Genomic DNA, 22,811 nt, shown 5'->3' with positions numbered 1-22,811 from the left:
AAACTGGATTATTTTAATATTGTCTGTAACCTACATGCAGGTTGAGGTGAGCTACTCATTGTTTCTAAATGCATCTAATACAGACAAGAGGTTCTTTTTCTCTTTTTGACATAATGGTCATTATGTGAGAAAATAATTTGTGTTTGATTTCTGTCATTAATAAATATTCCACTTTCTTTTTTGTTATGGTAAAGTCATTAACACAGTGTTGCTCACCTTCTTCACTGGGTGCAGTTATGGGGAGACTGGGGTGCTGCTGACTCATCTGTTGTTAAATCTGCTAAAATGGCCATGGACAATTACTTAATATGAATATCTTGCTAAACGTGTACCTGGACTGATTAAATGTTGATGAAGTGTAGGCTGACACTAGCCTGCAGCTAGCTAGCTTATTTAACTATGGACAACAGGTTAATACCACTCAGACAGAATGCTACCCACCTTTCTTGGTGAAAAACTGGGTTACAGATTGACACCCTTTCTTGTGTCTTTCTTATTGCTCTCTCAATTGTCTTTCTTTTTCTTTCTTGAAAAGCAGATTTGTTTATTACGCAACATAGTGATCTCTGTTTCTGACGCGACTTTCTGCAACTAAACACCGTCACTGATGAGTGAGCTGAGGCAGGACCGAACCATTTCATGCAGACACAGGGGGGTGCTCGGTCAATATGGATGTTTATTTTTTGGTCCATTGGGGATATTTAACTTTTATTGCCAAAATAAGTAAAATAAAAGACATCATTCATTTTATTATTATTTGAAATATACTAAATGATGATGATTAGTTTTTACCTATTTGTTGGGGCCCTTGTCAGTCCGGGGCTCTTGGAATTGTCCTTACTCCCCCCCCCCTATACGGCGCCCATGGTCGTGATCACTTTGTTTATGTCTTATATTAAAAGAATAGTCAGGGGATTGAGCGTCTATTCCTTTGGCGCCCCCTATAGGAAAACAACCGCATTACCGACGGCGAGCTAACCCGGAAGCAAACGTCAGCGTCATCATCAGGTGATGTACACAGCGTTTGAGCTGGAAGTTCCCCGGTCCTTTATTTATAAATAATATAATTTAAGTTTAAAGGGCTGTTTGTTTCAAAACCATGGCTCAAAAAATCAACGAAGCCCATGAGCATATCGCCAAGGCTGAAAAATAGTAAGTAATTCCTTTCGCAAAAGTATTTAACATTTTGAGATACATTGGACTTAACATCTCTTTCGACGTCAAGAGCATACGCATAAGTTATATATAGCTAGCTCTATACGGTAGTGTAAGTATATAACTTAGGGTAGTCAATGTACCACATGAACCACATCGTAACTGGTTAATATTGTTTTTAAATTCAGTTTGAAGACGAGTCTTATGAAGTGGAAGCCTGATTATGACAGTGCCGCATCAGAATATGCCAAAGCAGGTGGGTCGCTCTTTTAACATCCCTTTTATATATTTCTATACTATACAAACACTGATATGAGATCTGTTTTCATCTCTTTCACCCCAGCCGTTGCCTTTAAAAACGCCAGACAGCTTGATCTGGCGAAAGATGCGTATTTACAGGAGGCTGAGGCACACACCAATAACAGATCGTATCCTTCAGACCTCTGTGTCGTGCTGTCTATCTGAACTCATTCACACTGACTGTATCATCCTGTTTTGTCCTTCAAAATAGCCAGAATACTTTTAATACATTTTTCTTTGTCCTTCCTTGACTCATTCTCCAGCCTTTTTCATGCTGCCAAGTGAGTATGTCCATCTTTATTGAGTTATTAATCGGATTATTGTACTTTTCTATAAATGCACATTACTTTCAATATGCAGGGCACTCGACCAAGCAGGCATGATCCTGAAGGTGAGTTCACAGGTTTATCACAGATATAAAGGGATGTTTCAACTTCACCCGAAAATGAAAAATCTGTCATCATTTACTCACCTTTAAGACTCTGTATACATTTCTTTTTTCTGATGAAAATAGAGAAAGATATTTGGAAGAATGCTTAACCAGACAGATTTTGCCCCCATTGACTACCATAGTAGGAAAAAATACTTAATAATTGTTGTTTTGTTCTTTTTTTTTGTTTCAATTTTTTTACCACTATGGGGGTCAATGGGGGGCGAAATCTGTCTGGTTATAAGCATTCTTCCAATTTATCTTTCTCTGTGTTCATCAGAACAAAGAAATGTATACAGGAGGTGAGTAAATGATGACAGGATTTTCATTTGTGGGGCAAGGGGGTAAGAAACTGGGTAAAGTTCTACATTGATAAAGTAATTATTTGAATCCAAGTTTGTAACAATTCAATATGTATATGACATACAGTCATTAGTTTTGTATTTATTTTCATGAGCGTGTTAATCGTTTTTAAACAGGATTTAACCATATTCTTAAAGGGATAGTCCCCACAAAGTACAAAAGTGCCATGGAAAGTGCCCTATGTGTGTTTAGTGCCATTTCAAGTCACCATTTGACTAAAATATCGATTATTTTAGCAACAACAATAAACGAACATTATGTGGTCCACACTTAACTTCTGAGAGACCTCCGCAAATAATTGCTGAATAGTTTTTATCTAATTTAATACAATTAATATACAATTAAATATGAATATAAATAAATTTTTGTATAAATTAAATACAAGCTAAGTTGTTATATTACTAGCCACTTGTCAGACCGATAACCAAACACAGACCGGAAGTTAACTTCGGGCCAGGTGCGTGCATTTAAAGAGTCATGGTTTTGTCTCTATGTTCTTCAGGATATGCAGAAGATCTCTGAAGCAGTGCAGTACATAGAGAAAGCCAGCATGATGTATGTGGAAAACGGCACACCAGACACTGCAGCCATGGCTCTTGACAGAGCTGGAAAGTAAGTGTTTAGTACACAACTTGGAAAAACTGGTTGTGTATCAGATATTTATTCAGGATCCTTCATACATTTGTTCCTATAGAATTCTTTTTTGCATGTCAAGCTTAAATTTGGTTGAGATTTAACACCTTGTGCACAACTTGTCATTTACAGATTGATAGAGCCTTTGGATTTATCTAAAGCTGTGAATCTGTACCAGCAAGCTGCTTCTGTATATGAGGTGAGCTTGTATGATTTCTTAGGCAACAGTGTGTGGTATATGGAGGCCTTTACTCCAAAACTGCAAACACCAACGTAAATCTGACTCGACCATACATTTTTGTCTCGTTTCTTTTCCTAGAATGAGGAACGATTACGGCAAGCAGTGGAGCTCATAGGCAAAGCTTCAAGACTGCTTGTTAGACAACAAAAGTAACGTTTGCCTATTTGTTTGGTCTTTATAAATTATAAATTAAAAACACACACCGTATTAAAACACTGTTTTCATTTTCTAGTTTGTTATTTGAACGTGATCAATTATTTCAGGTACGACGAAGCGGCAAAGTCAATTCAGAAAGAGAAGAACATGTACAAAGAAATAGAAAATTATCCAACGTGTTATAAGGTCTGTCTCAATAGTGCACTTTAATTCTGAGTGTGTTCACTGATGTCAACTATAAAGACATTATTGTACGTGTTTTTTTTTCGTGCTCAGAAAACCATCGCACAAGTGCTGGTGCATCTTAAAAGAGGAGATTTTGTGGCGGCAGATAAGTGTGTGCGAGAAAGCTACAGCATCCCAGGATTCAGTGGGAGTGAAGACTGTCTTGCGATGGAGCAGCTTCTGCAGGGTTTTGATCAGCAAGATGAAGATCAGGTGGCTCGTGTTTGTAATTCACCCCTGCTGAAGTACATGGACAATGATGTGAGTCATTGTACACATTATCCTGGTTTTATACTATATTTTTTTAAGAATTGGGGAGGTATGATGTCAACACAGACTTTCCCATATTATTTCCATAGTTTGGAGAACTAGTACTTCTTGTAGTTTTCTAAGATTGTCCATCTCTTAGAAACCTAAAGGGTCTTTGGTTCGCAATTCAAGTCTACCACAAGTTTCCCCTCATGACAATAAAGCAAAATAATGATCAGACATTTTTATCCATAATGTATTGTGAATAATTGAATATAACCCAATGTTTGTACATTATAACCATTTACCTTTTTATTAGAATTTCCACCTGTTATAGACCAAACTTTGATTTGTTTTACACGTCCACAAATGAACTTGAATCATCTCTGTCTTGTTCTCCAGTATGCAAAGCTGGCCATCACTCTGAAAGTGCCTGGAGGAGGGAAGAAGAAACCCGCCGCTGGTGCTAGTGGAGACACGGGCGTGAACGCCGGAGCCGCCCAGCCAGAGGAAGAGGATGAATATGCTGGTGGGCTCTGTTAAACATTGATCCCACATCGGAACTCATTCTCTGCTGAAGGAGGGCAGAATCTGATGCTCAGAGCTGCTCAGACACCCGCATCTTAAACGTTTTCCATCTGTTGCCTGACTCCTTCATGAAGGTATTAGCATGAATCTTGTTAATGCTGGTGTTCTTAAATTATTATATTCCTGGACTGGGGCTGTTTGTGTTGAAGATGTTTTCAGAATCATTTATGAGAAAAATGTCACCTGGAAATATTGAAAAGATCTACACTATTCATACAGAGGCCTTTATGCAATACTTTGTGCAGGGTTGTACTTTATCCACTTGGAACATGCCTATTTTGCTGAACTCACTGTCAACTTCATATTAATGTTATTGAGAGTTTACAGGCAATCCTGATTTTAAGATTGTTGCATATTAATATGAATATGTCATACTGTTATCAAGCACTATATGCATATATATATTTAACTAGTGTTGTACTTTATGTGGTTTAAAAGGTTTTTGTTCTAATTAATTATTTCCCAATTTTTGTTTTATGTTAGCTTACTACAGAATCGTCATTTTCAATAATATGAGGAACAGTAGTTCTCTCTACATGCTGGAGATTGAATAACAGTGCCTGCGCTAACCTTAAAAAAGGGAATGTGTTTACAAAGTCATTTGAACTAGTTGTATAACTCATGCAATAGCTGATTCATTTCAAATTTAAACACCAGCCTGGCATCAGAAACTATGCAGGACTCCTCACATAAATGCATGAGCTGCCTTAAAATAAGAGACCTTAGACCTTAAAGTAGATCCCAATTTTCTTTTGTTTTGAAATGGCAGGGAACAATTTCTCTATAGGACACAGAATCATGAGTTGTTATTGCATGTGCTGAAAATATAACTGTATGAATAAAACAAGACGTTGATTTTCTAAAAACATTTTGGTCTCATAATTTGTGGATATGCTGACACTAGTGGGTACACCTTTTTTAGGTCCAATGTGTCATTTTATGGAAGATCTATTGACAGAAATGCAATATAATGTAACGTCATGTCATCAGCGGTGTATAAAGACCTTGTTTGTATTACCTTAGAATGAACTATTTCTATCAACATACACCGTGGGTCTTGGCCATGTTCATTCTACAGTAGCCCTAAACTGGCAAACTGCTCTAAGTAAGTGTTTTAAAAGGGAGGGTGGAGCGAGCCATTCGTTGCAATTCGCAACCTCCCCCACTAGATGCCGCTAAATTTCATACACTTAACCATAAACATTATGTACATAAATGTGCAAGGCACGCACACACACAAAGACAACAATCGTTTGTTTCCATAATGTGCTTTATGCTCATGATATTGATCCACAATTACACCACATGTTCCTCAACACAGCAATGACAGCAGTGAAGTGTTGCTCTGTTGAGTCACTTTGAAAAGTCTTTGTGTATGTTCTGTTTCCTGAGGACCCTTTAGTCTTAGGGTCAAGCTAAAAAAGGCAACAGATCATAATTCTGATTCAACTTTTAAATATTCTTAGGTCCAGGAACAGTTTTCTCTAAAGAAAGTGGCTAGTGTCTTTTCGTCACGATCACCTTTGTTCAAGTTTACGGGCAGCTACCAGGACAGTATATTGCACAATGCACGATAAACAACTCCCAACAGACAGGTGGCGATAAAGCCCTATAACCAGATCCCATCAGTTGCATCCTCCTGGCAGCTTCTCCTGTCCTAAACGTAACCTCAGATTAAGGTACGAACAGGACACTTCGGTACTGTCCGACAGCCTTTTCACCTGTCGGTCACATTGTAATAGGCAGTAGGACCTCGAGCATTGAGGCCATTTCTTTCTCAGTCTATAAGAGCGCTTGTGATACGGACACCTCCCGCTCGGACAGGGATCTCTGTTGGTTCTCCAGTATCTCAGGAAGCTCATTTGGTCTTCTCTCTGGTCCATTTGATCATAGTCTCTGGTGACCGGTAAAGGAAGATCAGTTTGGCGTATAGGTCTTCTTCGAGCTCCAGCTCGCCCGTCTCACGCACGAGGAAGATGTCGGTGCAGAGTTTGAGGATGCGGTCCACGCAAGGAAGCTCTTCAAACATGATGGAATGCGAGATGCCGCTGAAGAACTCGCGGACGAACTTCCCGATCACCAGCACCACGGATGCATACAGACCCATTATACTGCGAGAGACAAAAAGATGGAAATCATAGTACACTATTTTGCATTCTTGATATTTATATCCAGTGCATATGGTTGATCAGTCCAGTTCTCCTGGGAAACTTCAAAATCATTTCCTTCCAAACCTGTATGACTTTCTTTCTTCTGCAGAACACAAAAGAAGATATTTTGAAGAACGTTGGTGACCAAACAACATTGGCCCCCATTAACTTCCAAATCACCGAGACATGTCTCAAAATATCTTCTTTTGTGTTCCACAGATGAAAGAGTCACATACAGGTTTTGACTTGACATGAGGGTCAATAAATGATGACAGAATTTTCATTTTTGGGAACTATCCCATTTAACTATTGTATGACTTACCCATATCCTGCCAGAAAGCCTAGACTGGGAGGACTGACTTTATCACTGAAGACATAGAGGTGAAGTCCAGCGTTTCGTTTCTTCTCTGACTTTGCCTCTGATCTTATCTGGATCTTTCCTGCCGATGGCTGGTCCACGATCCACCACTCCTGGATCTCCTCGCTGCCGTTATGAGACCTCTCCAAGTCCAGCAGGATGCTCTTATAACCACCTGCCGAAGTGAAGGGGAGCGTTTTACATTCAACTAATTAATGCATATTTTATATATGATTCGGTTTATACTTTATTTGTTTAGGTCAAAACAAGCAAAAGCAACATAGAAAGGGCATTTTAATTACCTCTGTAAAGCTGAACTATTGGTTTGGCGTTGGAATCGCTTGGTGCTCGAATGAAGCATGGAAACACTTTCTGTATTACCCTACAAACAAAAAACAAAGATATCAATATACAGTCTTAAAATGTGTCAAACACATTTTTCAGTTTACAATACATACACAGCTTTTTTGCTGGTTCCGTTAAGCAAAGCTATCAGCTCTTGTCTGGTATTCATGTCTATATATGTGACATGTTTGTCCATCGCAAATTCATTTTTCGCTCCCAGACTCAGATTCCTGAAGGAAACAGAAACATAATGCATCATCAATGAATGTTGTTCCAAACCTGTATACATTTCTTAGTTCGGCTGAACACAAAGAAAGATATTTGGGAAAATGTTAGCGGACAGTTCTGGCACATTATTGACAACCATAGTAGGAAAAAGTATTGTATCATTTAAGATATTTGGAAGATTTAGGAAAGCAAACAGTTCTAGGCCGTTTTTTGACTACCATTTGAATTTTTTCTATTATGGTAGTCGACGATATCCCAGAATAGTCAGTTGCTAACATTTTTAACAAAGTTAATAAAAATATAACATATAAATATAAAAAGGGTTAAATTTTTTTTGTTATTTTATATATACGTTAATAAACACAATGACAACAATAATGTTTTTAAACTTGAATAATCCATGATACAAAAAAAAGTGATTCTGGCGTGTTTCAACGTTTCCTCAGTTGTAAACCACCATATTCTGTTTTTTTCTATTAACCTTTGGATGCTCCAGGTCATAGTAACAGGAAACTGGTCTTCTTTACTTAGGACGTCCATTAGATTCTTCCTGCTGGGAGGGCTGATGGTCCACAGGGAGTTTGAGCTTCCTTCCAGCTCCGCCACAGTCACATCCTCAGCCGTGTATGCCTCCAAAAACTGCATTGCACTCTGGGAAAGATGTTCAATAGCAGCATTGTGTCATGCTTCACACAAATGAAGGATGCATGCATTTGGATGTATTTGATATTTACACACATAATACTGATGCTAATAGTTATATTCAGAGAGTGGACTTACAGGTACATAATTGTATGAATTCATAAAAGCCAGGAAATCTGATTCTGTGATCTCCTTCAGTTGATTCTGCTGAGCACTCATAGTGAAGATGGGCTATAAAGCAACAATTCAAAACAATATGACAACCAGGAAAACCTCACTATGATGTAATCTGAAGGGTTATTTAAGGGTTTACCTGAAAGCCCCCCAGTGTGATGGTGACAGACACGTCCAGGGGTTTGTTGACGACTCCAGCCACCGATTTGACCAGAGACATGAAGAGCAGAGGAAACCAGACGATACAGATGAGCAACATCACGATCATGCCGCCCATACCATACTTCACCACCTTCTTCTTTTTCTGTCCCCGAGGTTGAGGATACCTCTGAAAACACACCAAACCCCTTTCATTGCATTCTGCAGATATGTTATTTCATCAGCCATGTATTCACAGGTGTTTTATAAATGCACATCTGACCGCACATTAAATCAATTCTATAATCCATAAAGTTAATAAACAGCCTGCACGTGGTTATACATATTTGGCAGAAATTATTTTTTCGTTTAGTTTAGACCTTTTAAGCCAAAAAATGTTTATTGACTTGTTCCATTTACAAACTGTTGCCACAAGTTGACAATTGTGCCAACTGAAAAACCTTAGATGCAAAAAGTCACTATAACATGAAACGTTTTATAGTGTAATATTTATTAATAAATCAAACATTGTGTCTTTCAGCATGCATAGGACTGGTGTTTATTAAAGCAGTGTTTTTTTTAAATCAGTCAAAAAATGTAAGCTAAACCACCATGAATGAAACAAAGATGGAGTAGAGACCAAGACATTTGTGACACATTTATTATTTAAACATCGCTGGGCTGTCATACAGTGAATCTTTTGATATTTATCATGTGTTAAGATTGGAAAGGAGTCTCACCTTCTCAGATTCCCTCCAGCACTTGAGCACAAAGATATGAGCGTAGATATCCTCCACACAGATCCAGCTGGACAGACTGAGTGTCGTGTCTGTCCACACCCAATCCATCACCGCACGCAGCTCCGTCAGGAACGGCACCAGCCGGAATCTACACATTGATTTAATGTGAAATACAGTACTCTTTTCTGAGAAACCAAAACGCTAATTCAGTAGGTGTGTTGTTATATTCCAAGTTATTTTGACCATTTTAACATTAAAACTTCTTTAAGGATGTGTATAACCAGAACAAAACTATATAGTTAATGCAGAAAGACTGTGTTTTATGATATAATGATATATGATATATAAAAGATTTATGAGATTCTCAGATTGGTTTGACGTCGCTTGACTTCAACTAGGGTTGCCAGATCTGCGCAAGAAATCCAGTCCAATAGCTATTGACAACTAGCCCAAAACTAGATTAGTCACTCCTTTTTCTAAAACATATCTTTTCAATATTCAATATTTTGTATTTGAAAATGACTGTATAGACCACTTTGTAATACGTATACAACGCTGGTCCAGAAGTCACTCAAGAAACATTTGAACAAAGTACAACCTACAGAACATTTATAACCGAATCAAATGTTAATCGCATACCTTTAAAATTTAAATATATACTGTATGTAGGATTTTTTTAAATAAAATAAAAATTAAACTGGAAGTACTGATGGATCCGAGTTTAAATCTTGCAAAGGGGTCTATAGACCGTTTCATTGGACGTGCGCACCAGAGACTGGCTAGTGTCTAATAATATAACAGTTTATATTTCATTTATGTTAATGTCAATTGATATTAATATTTTATTGTTCATTTTATTAAATACAAACAATTTATTGAATGGTTGCATTTAAAGAAACCTTATGGTACAATGACCTGTAGCTTGGTATCGCAGTCTAAAAAAGAGACAAGTTTAGCCAACTAAAGGTTCTTTTCGGTTTCTTTTACTTGTTATCAAAAATAATCTACAGGCACTCTATTGTTTGTGAATGTGGTCTGGAAGTAACACGTTCACTGAAGTTCTTCTGGAAGATCAGGTGGATGTATTCCAGTAAACGCGGATCATAAATATTATCATAGAAGCTCGAGATCCGCTCCTTACATATAATGTGGTTGAACAGACTGGATTGTGGTTTCTTGTACTTTAGTTTTATTTCTTACCCCTGGAAGAGGAAGAGATTAACGTAATTATAGCTCTTGGTCAGGAAGTTGCCCAGCACACGGGTGGGGTAGCCACAGCGGATCTGATAAGCAGACAGACCGAAGTAGATGCACTTCACAAAGTACCACAGCTGAGCCACCGTGTTCTGGCTGAAACGCCTATAAAAAGTGCAAAAATCACATATTACACCACTGGAAACTTCTAAACACTCCACAGATTAAAACGTTGTTAGCTATTGTACCTCTCAGTGACCCCTGGTAGAATAAAGAACATCCAAAAGTGAATGCCGAAGACCAGGATGACCTGAAAGATGACCTTCCCCATGACAGTCTTCCTCAGGTACAGCGCACGATCTACTACCATAGTACCAAACTGGATCAGTACCATCACCAGAAAAGCCTCAGGTACCTGATCCTCTGACAGAGAGGAAGTGATGTCAGCAGCTGCCGAATGTTTCTGTGGATAAAAAGAACAATGTGACAGATGTTACACAAACTGCTTTTCTCTAACAGGATATCTTGTTGGTGACACACAAGGCGCCAAACGCACCCCAAAAGCCCAGAATCCAAAAACAATGATGATGAAATCAACCGTGTCGGCAAGAAACATGACGACATAAACGTCAGTAACAGCGCTGTATTCTGGGTGGATGAGGTTATAGAAGAACTGACGAATCGGAATGTAGATTTCCAGTATCCTGCAAACACAGAAATATGCTTTCACTCAAAAATGAAGCTTGAATCCCAACCATAAAAAAAAACAGAATTACAGAAATGCGTTTGCTTTGGTGTATATTGCGTTAATGGGAGTCATACATTTTGACAGCAAATCGTTTTGCTTTGATGAGTTGTTCTCTGAGCTTTTCCAAAATAAGTTCCTTTCGACTTAGCTGTTGGGCGCACATTGCACTACTGCCCCGTCGCACGCTCGCCCTGGTGCCTGTACTGCCTGAGAAAGGACAAACAAAAGTACAAAGTAAACCTCACTCACAGAAAAACATGTCATTCTCCGTAGTCAAATTAAATTGTGGGGTATTTATACCTGCTCTGGAGGGAGCAGAGCGCTGTGAGATGTTGGATTCTGCACTGGAGCTGTGTCGGCGGACGACAGATTTTGTGTGGGGGTGTTTTCGGGGCAAGCGCACGTGAATCGACGCGGGTGATGCGTCGTGGGAAACAGGGCTCTTTTCTGACCACGGATGTGTTTTCTCTTCACTGTCTGAATCATCGTGGTGAGAAGTTGCAGTTCTATCACCTGAGCTGGGCTCATCTTCATCCCACAGTCCATGACACTGGTGAGAAGTTTAACAAATATACGTAATTGATGTTACAAGCTATAAAATTTTATATGCTGCCATGGAAAAAATGAAGAGAGCATTTCAAAATGATTTTGAGTATTTCTGAATTTACTGCTTATATGTACTGTATGTATAAAGGTAAAATTATCATTTTTGTTTCATTACGTGATCAAATGCGTCACATGTTAATACCTTCAGTATGGATCGATGGAAGAACAGAGCGAGAAGCTGAACCAGATCGTAATGGACGTAACCTTCTTTCTTCTCCACACCGATTATGTTAGGAGGGTGAAATGGTTTGACCTTGTCCACTTCTACGTTCTTGTTGAACGGGAAGAAGCCAAACTGGAAAAAGTATTTTATCACTATAGTCACCTACGTGGAGAAGAGAAAGAAGTTAATCTAAATAAATGAAATAACGTTGAATAACTATAGCAACATCTTAAAGTTTACAACTCCAGCTGTAGCTTGTAAACAGAATGTTTAGAAAAAGTTTCAATTTGTAGAACATTGTATGCATTGTATGCCTCTCCATAATCATTGTGTTGATACGGATATTAAAATAAACTATATAACAGATGTGATACCTCTGTATAGACGATGGCTGTCATCCAGAAGCGTTTGCTGGGTCGAGGAACAGACAGCATGGCCCAGAGGAATATAAGGATGGGCAGAACCAGCGTGGCCACGGATGCTGAGATCATGTGGTTGAGGATGATGACCAGATAGCAAACCATCTCTGAATGAGCCACCAGCATGTTATAAAGCGCATAGCAGAGCTGGAGAAACTGAGGCTGAGATCTGTAGAAACTTTCAGACTCTTCAAGCTTCTCATCGTAGAACATCCTAATGAAGAACATCAGAGAGCATTCAATATGGACCAGTCATTAAATAAATTACAGACATTAAGTTCAGTTTAAGATGTGTAATTTCACCGGCACATTTCAAGTTTACTTTACTTGTGTACTTACATATTCCAGAAGTGTAACGGTAGTAAACTTTCTGTATAAAACTAGTTTAAAATGATGATTTTCTGGGAAGTAGGGCCAAATATAAAAAAAATTTTCGACTGAAAATATACTCTTAAATTTAGTTTAAAAGAAGTCTAGTAATAAGACAGATTTTTTGTTAACAACTAAAAAAATCGGTATTTCAAACAAACAAAATAAAAGTCACAAAATAAATATATTATACCGTAAATGAAACTTTAAAATTAATTATTTAATTAAAATATATTTTCAAAAATCCATTTGTGAATTAATTTGTTTCTATATATTTTATCTATAAATAATTTATATATATATATATATATATATATATTTTATGCATAATAATGTTTACATAATAAAATCAAATTAACGTAAATTAAACACACTAACAGTAAAGATCAAAAATCTGTATTTCAAACAAACAAAATAAAAGTCACAAAATAAATATATTATACAGACGTAAATTAAACTTTAAAATTAAATATTTAATTAAAATACGTTTTTTTTAGTTAACTTATAAAATATAGAAACAAATTAATTTGCAAGTTAATCATTTTTAAATATATTTTATGTATAATTATTCTTTTATAATAAAATCAAATGTGAATTAAAGACACACTAACTTTAGTTGATCTTAACTTGTTAGAAACTGCTGTCTTGTTATAAACATGACTGTGACATCACCTGCTTTGTAGTAGCTCACTGGCCGTAAGCTGATGGCTCATGGACAGCAGTGTTTCACAGCTCTGATAGCCTGACTTCTCGTCGGGTGTTGCGATCCTCAATTGCCGCATCTCTGAGTGACCCGCCACGTCACCCGTTGAATCCAGACCAGTGGCTCTACTGTACGACGGGGGGATATTATCGCCGCCCCGGCACCAGGCCACCCTCTCTGCAGCGATAATACTGTCCCATTCATCACTGGCTGTGGCTCCCTGAGGTGTCTGACCCTCGCTGGCACAGTGATGGTGTGGTGAGGGGGGTGGTAGGTCTGAAATGGGGGTCCAGAGTTTATCTGGGCGTTCTCTCGCGGCTTGTTCATTCACAGTGTGTTCGATGGTGTCATCGGTGCCCTGGCGTGAGTAGAGCCCAGAGCCCTGGGTATGTTCACTGATGGAAGAGAAAACAGATATGTTGTGATTTCTGGGAATTACCAAAAGGGGGAAGCATTACGCAACATTCCCCAAACAACATTTAAAGAAAGCTACTTTGAAGCTTCAAGACAAGACAAGGCATATTGGGTATTGCTATTTTTTTTTAAAGACCGTTCTCTTTCACCATAGGGTTACAGTATCCACCCCAGCTGTGTGAATAGACACGTTTTAACATCCTTGACAGACTAGCTTACAAGCATAAAAGATTCACCTAAGTCATAATGACAGAACCCCTCAAGCTCAAATAACACTAAACCCTTTCTTTAGAAAAGAAAGAGGGGGGATAAATACCTTGCAATGGCACTAGCGGCACTGCCTGCAGATGAAGACTGTAGATCTACACTAGGTAGTCTGCAGAGTTTGGGTCGAGCTCTTTGGCTGGTTTTGGGAATGCAGTCGACCGGTCCTGTAGTCTGGTCAAGCGTGGACTCATACAGCAATGTGGATTCTGTGTATGCACTGCAAAAAACACAAATACATTTAGGGGGCAACACGCTTCCTTAAAAGACATATACACAATAATATAAACACGGCTTACAAATGTAACTTAAAGATGATCTTTAAGACAATGAATTCAGTACCAGTTTAATGTTTTGTTAATGTAATTCATAATTTTTCTGGACATTGACATTTTGTAGTAATTTTCGTGTGTCCAGGTGTATCCTATATATATATATATATATTCAATATGATTATGGTATGACAATCAAATCAATATGGTAATGTCTCAGTACCACGGTAAATAACATACCGTAACAAAGTATAATATCACCAGCATACACCGAAAACTTTTATCGAACCTGGAAAGTGAAAGTTACATTAGCCCTATAACTAACAGCTGCAGGACCGAAGCCGGCCTCTCTTAAAGTGGACATTTTTAGTCGTTTCTCCCACATTTATTATTAATTATGAGGTTTGTCTTGTACGTCTAACTCCGCTGTTTATGTAAATGCATTCTCCTTACGAATGGTAAAATGTGTCATCGGAGGACCACTACGAATCCAGATGCTCTTTACAAATACTAAGAAGAACTCCTTGTTCTTTATTAAAGAGTAAGTTCATGTCAAAATAAAATGTGTGTGATTTTTTTACTCACCCGCCATTGCACGAATAAATATAACGTAAAAAAATCACACAAATTCGATTTTAGGATGAACTTTATCCTTTTACCCTTTAAGGGTCCATTTGGTAAGGTTAATTGATACATTAACTAACAAACATGTACTAACATGTGGTAAGTGTTTCCCGAAAAATGACATTGTTCGCTGGTTTACCACCATAGTACGATGCATCGTTGTGGAGATGAACAATGTAGTTACGACTGTTTCAAGAAACTGTAGTAACTCTGTCGGAGATCAATTGTCTGCAGGAAATTGGTTCAAGTTGATGACGCCATACAGGTGGTGAAGTAATGATGTCTACTAATAAACACGTTCAGATCGAATTAATGTCAAATTCTTGCCCTAAATAACTTACATTGCATTTAGCGGCGACTTTTGTTATCCAATATTTTTTATCTGATATTTCATTCATTCACACATTTCCTCCTACGTCAGTCCGCCCAGGGTTTCCCCAGGGTCTTAGACCAAGTATGTCCAACCACACTTTTTAAAAAACAGCCCTTGTATTTTCTTAACAAACGAAACGATGTCAAATTACATTTGTATATATTGCGAATGATGGATATAGTATGTACTGCATGTTGCTTGCTTAGTTTGCTCAAAGGCATGATGCATGTAAGCCTACATGTCATAATAATAAGGAACTATGCTTCTAACCACAGCCCTAGACGTGTAGTTCCAACCATGCAACTTTACGATACTGCTTGCCGATTGTTTCGGGGAAAAACGTGAATCGTTGAACTATGCTGGAACGACGGAACTTGCGACAATAGTTTGCGAACGATGCTTTTGGGAAACGCACCCAGGTAGTTTTAACACATGATTTTAACACTGGCTAAGGTTAGACCTGGTTAGTTCTTGCTTAGTCTATTTCTTCACTCATCAGTAGTTCATATTGAAGTACCGTAAGTATTCTTTCAGATATTAGTACATGATTATTCATGGACCCTTATTGTAAAGTGTAACCAAATTATTAAATGGATGCCAACCATTTGGGAGACATCCATACTTACCAAACCCACCCCTTCCCATGCATTTATAATTAAACACCTGTTTGGCGAAAGGCGGATTCAAACTTGGTTGATAGCAAGAAAACTAATATTTGTCGTAGCACGTCTTACTCACTTCATAACAAGCTGCTGGTAAAGTGGTGCCGTTCCATGATCCTAGTTGTTGACACATTTTCATTACAAAAATTCACAAAAAAACTATGAATTTAAATTCTGGACCTTTGGCAGTGAGAGGTGGGTCGTTCGAACCACCCAAACTACCCCTGGCTACGGGCCTGTGCGGACTGATGTCTGTAGTGACCGTCTGGCAGATGAACCACATTGAGGCCAAAATTAGTCACCATATTTTTATATTGGTAGAGGAACATATTAGCAGTGATAATTTGGCCTGAGTGTGGTGGTGAGGGAAAGAGGGAATAACATGTAAAGTGAAACCTCGGAGACAGGAGGCTGTTGTTGAAATCTGGCACACTGACCCTTCGCAAATATCTGATCCGGAGTGTGTGCCCTTAACGGGGTGTAACAGGAGTAAACATGAACTGATTAAAATACGATATAGCCTACTAAAAATATATATATTTTATATATAGTGTTCATTTAATAAAGTCTCTAATTTGTAAGATAATGTGTGTACATGTCAATATTTGTTTTTTTTTGTATACATCTAGTCTTGACTTGTTCTTGTGCAAACCATCCGTTTTGAAAAATCTTTAAGATACTTAAACTATTTCAAAAAAGGAAATCTCCACCCCATACAATGTGTTTCATGTCTACCGACAGCTTTCATTTGATCAACTTTTGAGTAGTTTTCTTAAAGGTAAATCAATAGGTAAAACATACTGTATATCTGTCTGTGGACATGCTAAAATGTTTGAACTTAATCCTTCACACCTTAAATTCATAGCAGGAATGAAGTTGTATTAAGGTACAGTATTGTTATTAAAAAGAACTGAATTAAATTCAAACTTAAATCTAGAAGACGTGTATAAATGGTTTCAGCGGCAACAACATAAACAAATGCTATGTGACCCAAACTTCACTTCCGGTAGACTTCAGTAAAGAACCAAAAACTGGAAAGTAGTTTTAATTTAATTGAATACAATTAATTTACAATAGGGATATTGATATGCAATAATATTAATATAAATTAAATATGAAATAAATTGTTGTATTATAACCAAACACGTACCGGAAGTTAACGTTGGGTCAGGCGTGTGCTTCCAATGAAACCGTCTATAGTTCAGTATGAATTTTAATTTACTTAAAAGAATCTCTGGATTTTACAAGCATATACAATGCCCCCAAAGTGTTTATTTAAATATTGCATAAATGAATAAATATTTAGATTTTTAAGCGTTTAATACTTCTTGGCCTCTCACAAAGCGAGAAACCAACATGCAAGTGATTCATTGATCAGAGTTTAATGTTTTTTTTCTTTTTAATTGTGTTGTTTTACCAGGAAAGATTGTCTGTAGAGAGATCAGACTCTAGCCCTTCCATGGTGTTATCTTGCTGAGGAAGATGACTTTGCTCAGGGCTGAAGTCTGTATACACCTCTTCAGTTCTGTCCAGACTGGATTCAGCGGATGCGGGTCTGCACATCTGTCTCTGGTAATACATATGGATGCTCTCCCGTGATGGAATGTTACCCTGGTGGAAAATGACATGCTGTAAACCTCAAGGTTTAGAGTTCTGTACATTCTGTGCACGGTGCTCATTTATTTGTGGTTTGATTGTAGCGGTCATGTCATTTTGGTTTTTCATACATTTCAAGTAATACATCAAGTTATGAGCGTTTTTATATTTAATAACACTTTAGAACAACCTTCCTAAATATGTAACGCCTGTTCAGGAATTGCAAACTGCAATTCATATGACCTAATGAAACATAAATCAATAGCATTCTAGAGATCATATTTTCAGTAATGCAAAGCATCATGGGATTGCTTGCCACCAATACCTTTTTGACCTCATGTGTGAGCATGCAGCGTTCGATGTGCAGGACAGTGGAGATATCAATGTGTTCCTGACAGATGGAGTTCAGCCAGGCGGTGAAACTGTCCATCAGGGCCAGAAAGAGCACCCAAGAGAACTTCACGATGTTGAACACACGTTTCAAGATGTTATCTAGAACAAAGACAGCCACTGAGCTTCAGCAGAACTGGACTCTGTGTCTCATTCACTGTGAGGACAATTATGAGAAGAGCATTGAGTTAGTCTTACCTGGACCATCAGACATTTCGTCCTCCATAACACCGTCATCCTGATCTCCTTCTTCAATGGACAAGTGCACTACAAATAAAACATTTCTTTATGGTGCAGTGACGCTATAAGATGATAAGTTCTATGTTACAATTATACTGCATGATTGCAATTTTCATATAAGACTTAAAGGTGCAATGAGGAAGATTACAGAGGATCTATCGACAGAAATGCAATATAATATACTGTTCATTACTACAGTATGGAGTTCACCATGTTGTTTCTACAGTAGCCCTAAATGGACAAACTGCTCTACAGAGCACGTTTCTTAAGCAAAGATGTGATGACATCACTGTCCTTTGTCAGCCACCTTAGTGCATCGAAATGGAGGGGTGAGCGGTGGACTGAGCTGTAGGTTCCAATTCACAACCTCAAAACTAGATGCTGCTAGCTACAGACTGGGCCCCGTAAGATTCTTTATTGTCATCTGTGCTTATAATAAGTATTTAATAAAGGGTAAAGCAGTAAAAACAATGCATACATACATAATTAAAACAAATAAAAACTAAGTTTACAATTAAAACAATGTCGATAGATAAGAAAAATATATTTGTATTTTTAAACTTTAAACATGAAATCAATACAAAACACTATAAAAGGTCATCGATTTAAAACTATTTCCAAGAATGAAATAAAATGTTTAAAAAGGCATATTTCTCTAATCTTTGCCCAGCGCCCAAAGAATTTCCCTTCTGTTCAGTGTCAGCTACATGCTTTCCCTTTGACTCATTACTCCAACATGTGACTTCTAAGAAACTGTAGATTTCAACAATGTGAGCACGGACACAGTATTTTCATTTTATATTAACTGAATGTTTTATTGGCTCTAGCTGGCGGCCTCAGGGCTGGGTCTGAATCTGCTGGCGAGATGTTTGAAAAGCCGTCCAGCCATCATATGGGATGAATTGAGCATAGCGAATGCAACATGGCCCTCTTCATCCCCGAGCCCCAAGGATTCGGGGGCCTGGAAGTCGCCCGCCAAGAGAGAGCTGGCAGGGTGCGAAGGGGCGTCCATTTACAGGCAACAGCGCCGGGCTTTAATGAGGTGCCCAAAACGCCCTTAGGGTTACGCTTACACACATACAAAGTGCCTATTAATGACCCAAATGTGGCATAGAGCACCATTTACCTCAAAGGTGAGATGAATACAAACACTGACGTTCAAACTAATCACGGATTAAAATGAGAAGTTTAAGCATACCATCCTTCGGCTCTTTCCTGGTAGAGCGATCCTCTGTGTATCTCTGCCAGAAGTGCCGTCTCTCCTTACTCCTTTCTTTCATGGCGGTTTTAGAGTCAGTTATCCAGGCATGGTACACAAACTGACAAGCAAAGAGTTACGTCAGACAAACATACGGATGGTGAAGATGGTGACCTGCTTTCTGGCGTTTCTGTTCTAGATTGTTTTGATTCTTCGCTACACTGTGACATTAGGAATCAGAGGACGAGCCAGGTGTCATCCCTCCTCTGATGGAAAACAAAAGGTCTTACACACATGCAGCGTACAAACTTGCCAAATGTTCCAATACAAGATTAAACTTGAGCTGGCAAAATACAATGTTTGTAAAAGAAAGTCGTCCCGCCATCCGTCAAAGAAACCGACACGATACACACAACAGAAAGCCAGCCGCAGGGTGTGTTTAACTCCAAAACGAAGACATTTAGAAAGTCAAGGCATAGTTCACCCAAAAATGTTAATTCTTTCATCATTAATTCCCCCTCATGTCATGTCAAACCAGTATGACTTGCTTTCTTTAGCAGAAGGTATTTTGAAGAATGTGGGGAACCAAACAAAATTGACTTTCATTGGGCGTACACAAAACCACTGAGCCATGCTTCAAAATATCCTCTTTTGTGTTACACTGAAAAAAGAATCACTATACAGGTTTGAAACGACATGAAAATGACAGATTGTTCTTTTGGGGGAACAATGCCTTTAAGGTCCCAGCTCAAAAAAGAACCACACTGCTGAAAAAAAAGGAGAAAAACACAGCCTTTGTTTAAACGGCACAACCAAACCCATGAAAAACCTCCCGGGAAAAACTCAGCTCTCACATGCATCTACTGCGATATGCATAAAACACTGCATTTCCTTGGTCTGCATGCACAATATCAGCAGGTTGATCGAAGTGCGATTGTTCCTTCTGGCCCGAGCGACTCTCCAGGGCACGTGCCATATATAGGTTAAATAAGAGCTGTATTGCATTGTGCGGGACAGGTAAATGCAGTGGTCATCTAAGAGGACAGAGTTGACAGTCTACAGCATAAAGACAGAGAGGAGATATATCAAGCGTCGTGAAGTACCTTGGCTAGCCTGATTACATACTGCAGTACAGTTTTGGGCAGTCTAATGACAGACTTTGGTAAAGCCACCAAAGCAGAGGCAAACTTTCGGATAGCTCTCTACAAGACAGGACAGAGCAGTGATGGAGTTAGTCAGGGTGCGAGGGTCTGCGTTATTCATGTTACCGCACTTGCGCACGGGAAGCTGTTAGTGGTCTGGCAAATAACGAAACAATGTTAAATGCTGAGGGAAGAAACAAAACAAAACACAGTGAAACACTTTCATATCACAGAGACATTGAACGGGGTTGTGTTTGGGAACAATGGACTTGAGCAAAACGTTATGAGACGTAACGAAAAAAGGAGTGTTAATGGTGCGCATGCAGTACAGAACAGAGGCTTATGGAGTGCTTACCTGGAATGCTGATTTCTTGGGAGGTTCCTCCTCCTTTTTGTCTTCCTCTTCCTCCTCTTCTTCACTGTCCGACTCAAATAAGTAATAATTCCCACTTCGGACCACTGGAGACAAATGTAAAATTTGAGCATTTAAATGCATTTTAAAAACTAAAGAAACGAGACATTTGTATTTAACATTTTCTGTATTTAACATGTCAAGTTCGAAAATATTTTACTGGGTAGAAGTTGTGAGTTTTAGTGAATGTGATCTTTGAATATTGTTGAATAAAAGGGGGAGTCAACATAATATGTTGATATTACAAAAGTATATACCAACTAAAATTAACATGCAAAATTAAAATAAATAAATAAAAGCGAATAAAAAATATTAGTAAAACTATAATAACTATGAATGTGTTTCAGTTAATTACCAATCCTAAAATCAAATCCTGCATATAATTAAACCTTAAAGATATTCGTCTAGCATTTTGATCCGGTTATAAATGTTCTGATGGTTGTATACTGATCAAACATTTGTGGAGTCTTAAAAACAGTTATTCTGGACCAGCATTGTTTACGTCTTCCGAAGAGGTCTATAGATGTTTAGTATGGAGTAATGTAGATATCTACGGTATAATGAATAACTAATAAGAATATTATGAATAGATATTTTTATGATAATTAAGAAGATTTTGATGAAAAATATTTGAGATCATCCTGAAATCTCTAGTTTTGTATCGTGGCAAATCAAAGTATTTGAGGTACTGTTGAGATCTCTTCTCAAACTGAATAGACAGAATTTTTTTTATCTCCTACCATATGTGAATAATATGAACATTGTATCTTTTGTTGTTAAATGTCAAATGAGACTGCAGACACTTACTGGATGCGTGATCGACCCACGGCTTCCACCACTGCTTCCTACTGCCTTTTCTCTTCTCTTTGCTCGTCTCTCCTGTAATGTAGAAACATAATTTCAGACAGCAGACATTTTGCATCAGCCCTGGTATGTGCGATTCATGTGTTTCGGATTTGATTGAAATGCATTTAACACTTCTGTTAAATGCAGGCACTCGTGGAATTTACAAACTGTTGGAGTCGCTGTGCTTTGGAAAAGCAACTCTAAAGCTAATGTAAAGAACGAGTGAGTTCAGTTCAATGTTGTTCTGTTTGACTTGATTTATTCATCTTTTCCACCGCTTCTAATTCTCTTCACACCACTGTACGCAAAAGCACGTTGAGAGATGTAGTAAAACAAAACAATCGCTGGTAAACTACCTCCGAAAATGGCGGCGACGCCCCAGCATGCAATGTGCCGTGATGTTGATTAACAAGCTCTATAAGAGGTAAAAATAGACTTAGGGTGTCCTTCAGATACACTGTAAATTTGAGCACCGTATAAAGCAAATAAATAACCAGACACCAAATTGGTGACGTCACTTGACAGATACGCCTGTGCAAAAGAAAAAGGACAATTTTATAATTTTATATAAGTGTATATTCAACTTCTCTCTTCTAAACGTACCTTCATCATCATTATCCTCATCTTCCTCTTTAACCACTGAGTGGCTCTCTCCGCTTTCCTGAGCCAAAGACAACATCCTCTCTTTACCTCTCTTAAACTTCTGCTGTCGGCTTTTGATGCGATCCATCCTGAGAGAGAGAGAGAGAGAGAGAGAAAGAGAGAGATTTGTTTTTCACAACTTGTTTAGTTGATCTGACCTCATTTTCTTTCATCCTTGAACACAACTATAGTGTAATTTTAGATAATATGGGAGAGAGTATATTCATGTTAGGGCATGTGCGGGTAGGTAAGGCAAACACACAAGACATTAATAACAAAACAATAAAAGTTTACAGTATATTGCACATATAAACGTATAAAAGAGCCATTTTGATAGCAGCACCGTATTTAAGACTATTTTGAACAGAAATCAACCTTCAAATGCCCGTGTCTGAATGTTCAGTTAAGGTGGATGACAG

General features: G+C 38.1%; 2 protein-coding genes across 2 annotated transcripts in view; one reads left to right on the top strand and one right to left on the bottom strand.

Moving 5' to 3' along the window:
* Positions 1–959: 959 nt before the first annotated feature.
* On the top strand, positions 960–5,202 carry napga (N-ethylmaleimide-sensitive factor attachment protein, gamma a). Its single transcript, XM_079487612.1, has 11 exons — positions 960–1,152; positions 1,344–1,411; positions 1,499–1,583; positions 1,719–1,736; positions 1,816–1,846; positions 2,751–2,860; positions 3,014–3,080; positions 3,201–3,271; positions 3,386–3,464; positions 3,555–3,764; positions 4,155–5,202. The coding sequence occupies exons 1-11, from the start codon at positions 1,100–1,102 to the stop codon at positions 4,293–4,295; spliced, it is 933 nt and encodes a 310-aa protein (XP_079343738.1). The 5' UTR covers positions 960–1,099; the 3' UTR covers positions 4,296–5,202.
* A 397-nt stretch (positions 5,203–5,599) lies between these two features.
* piezo2a (piezo-type mechanosensitive ion channel component 2a) overlaps positions 5,600–22,811 on the bottom strand; it is a 97,222-nt gene continuing 80,010 nt past the window's right edge. Inside the window, 24 exon segments of the mRNA XM_079447764.1 lie at positions 5,600–6,451; positions 6,813–7,023; positions 7,151–7,230; positions 7,307–7,423; positions 7,903–8,072; positions 8,202–8,294; positions 8,377–8,565; positions 9,116–9,263; positions 10,316–10,474; positions 10,558–10,772; positions 10,866–11,013; positions 11,132–11,264; positions 11,358–11,607; positions 11,806–11,988; positions 12,201–12,459; positions 13,287–13,712; positions 14,048–14,215; positions 17,344–17,537; positions 17,848–18,014; positions 18,111–18,179; positions 19,351–19,471; positions 20,848–20,951; positions 21,712–21,783; positions 22,354–22,481. Coding sequence (XP_079303890.1) covers positions 6,199–6,451; positions 6,813–7,023; positions 7,151–7,230; positions 7,307–7,423; positions 7,903–8,072; positions 8,202–8,294; positions 8,377–8,565; positions 9,116–9,263; positions 10,316–10,474; positions 10,558–10,772; positions 10,866–11,013; positions 11,132–11,264; positions 11,358–11,607; positions 11,806–11,988; positions 12,201–12,459; positions 13,287–13,712; positions 14,048–14,215; positions 17,344–17,537; positions 17,848–18,014; positions 18,111–18,179; positions 19,351–19,471; positions 20,848–20,951; positions 21,712–21,783; positions 22,354–22,481 — 4,057 coding nt within the window. The 3' untranslated portion in view covers positions 5,600–6,198.

The sequence above is a fragment of the Barbatula barbatula genome (assembly GCF_947034865.1).
Source record: "Barbatula barbatula genome assembly, chromosome: 23".
Taxonomy (NCBI): domain Eukaryota; kingdom Metazoa; phylum Chordata; class Actinopteri; order Cypriniformes; family Nemacheilidae; genus Barbatula; species Barbatula barbatula.
The sequence above is the reverse complement of the archived record's forward strand: the minus strand, read 5'-3'. Positions and strand labels throughout refer to the sequence as shown.

Bases quoted from the DNA above. Each gene is read 5' to 3' on its own strand.
- napga (XM_079487612.1), top strand. From the start codon at position 1,100: ATGGCTCAAAAAATCAACGAAGCCCATGAGCATATCGCCAAGGCTGAA. The intron at 2,861-3,013 runs GTAAGTGTTTAG...TGTCATTTACAG, and splicing joins GCTCTTGACAGAGCTGGAAA to ATTGATAGAGCCTTTGGATT. The intron at 3,765-4,154 runs GTGAGTCATTGT...CTTGTTCTCCAG, and splicing joins TGAAGTACATGGACAATGAT to TATGCAAAGCTGGCCATCAC.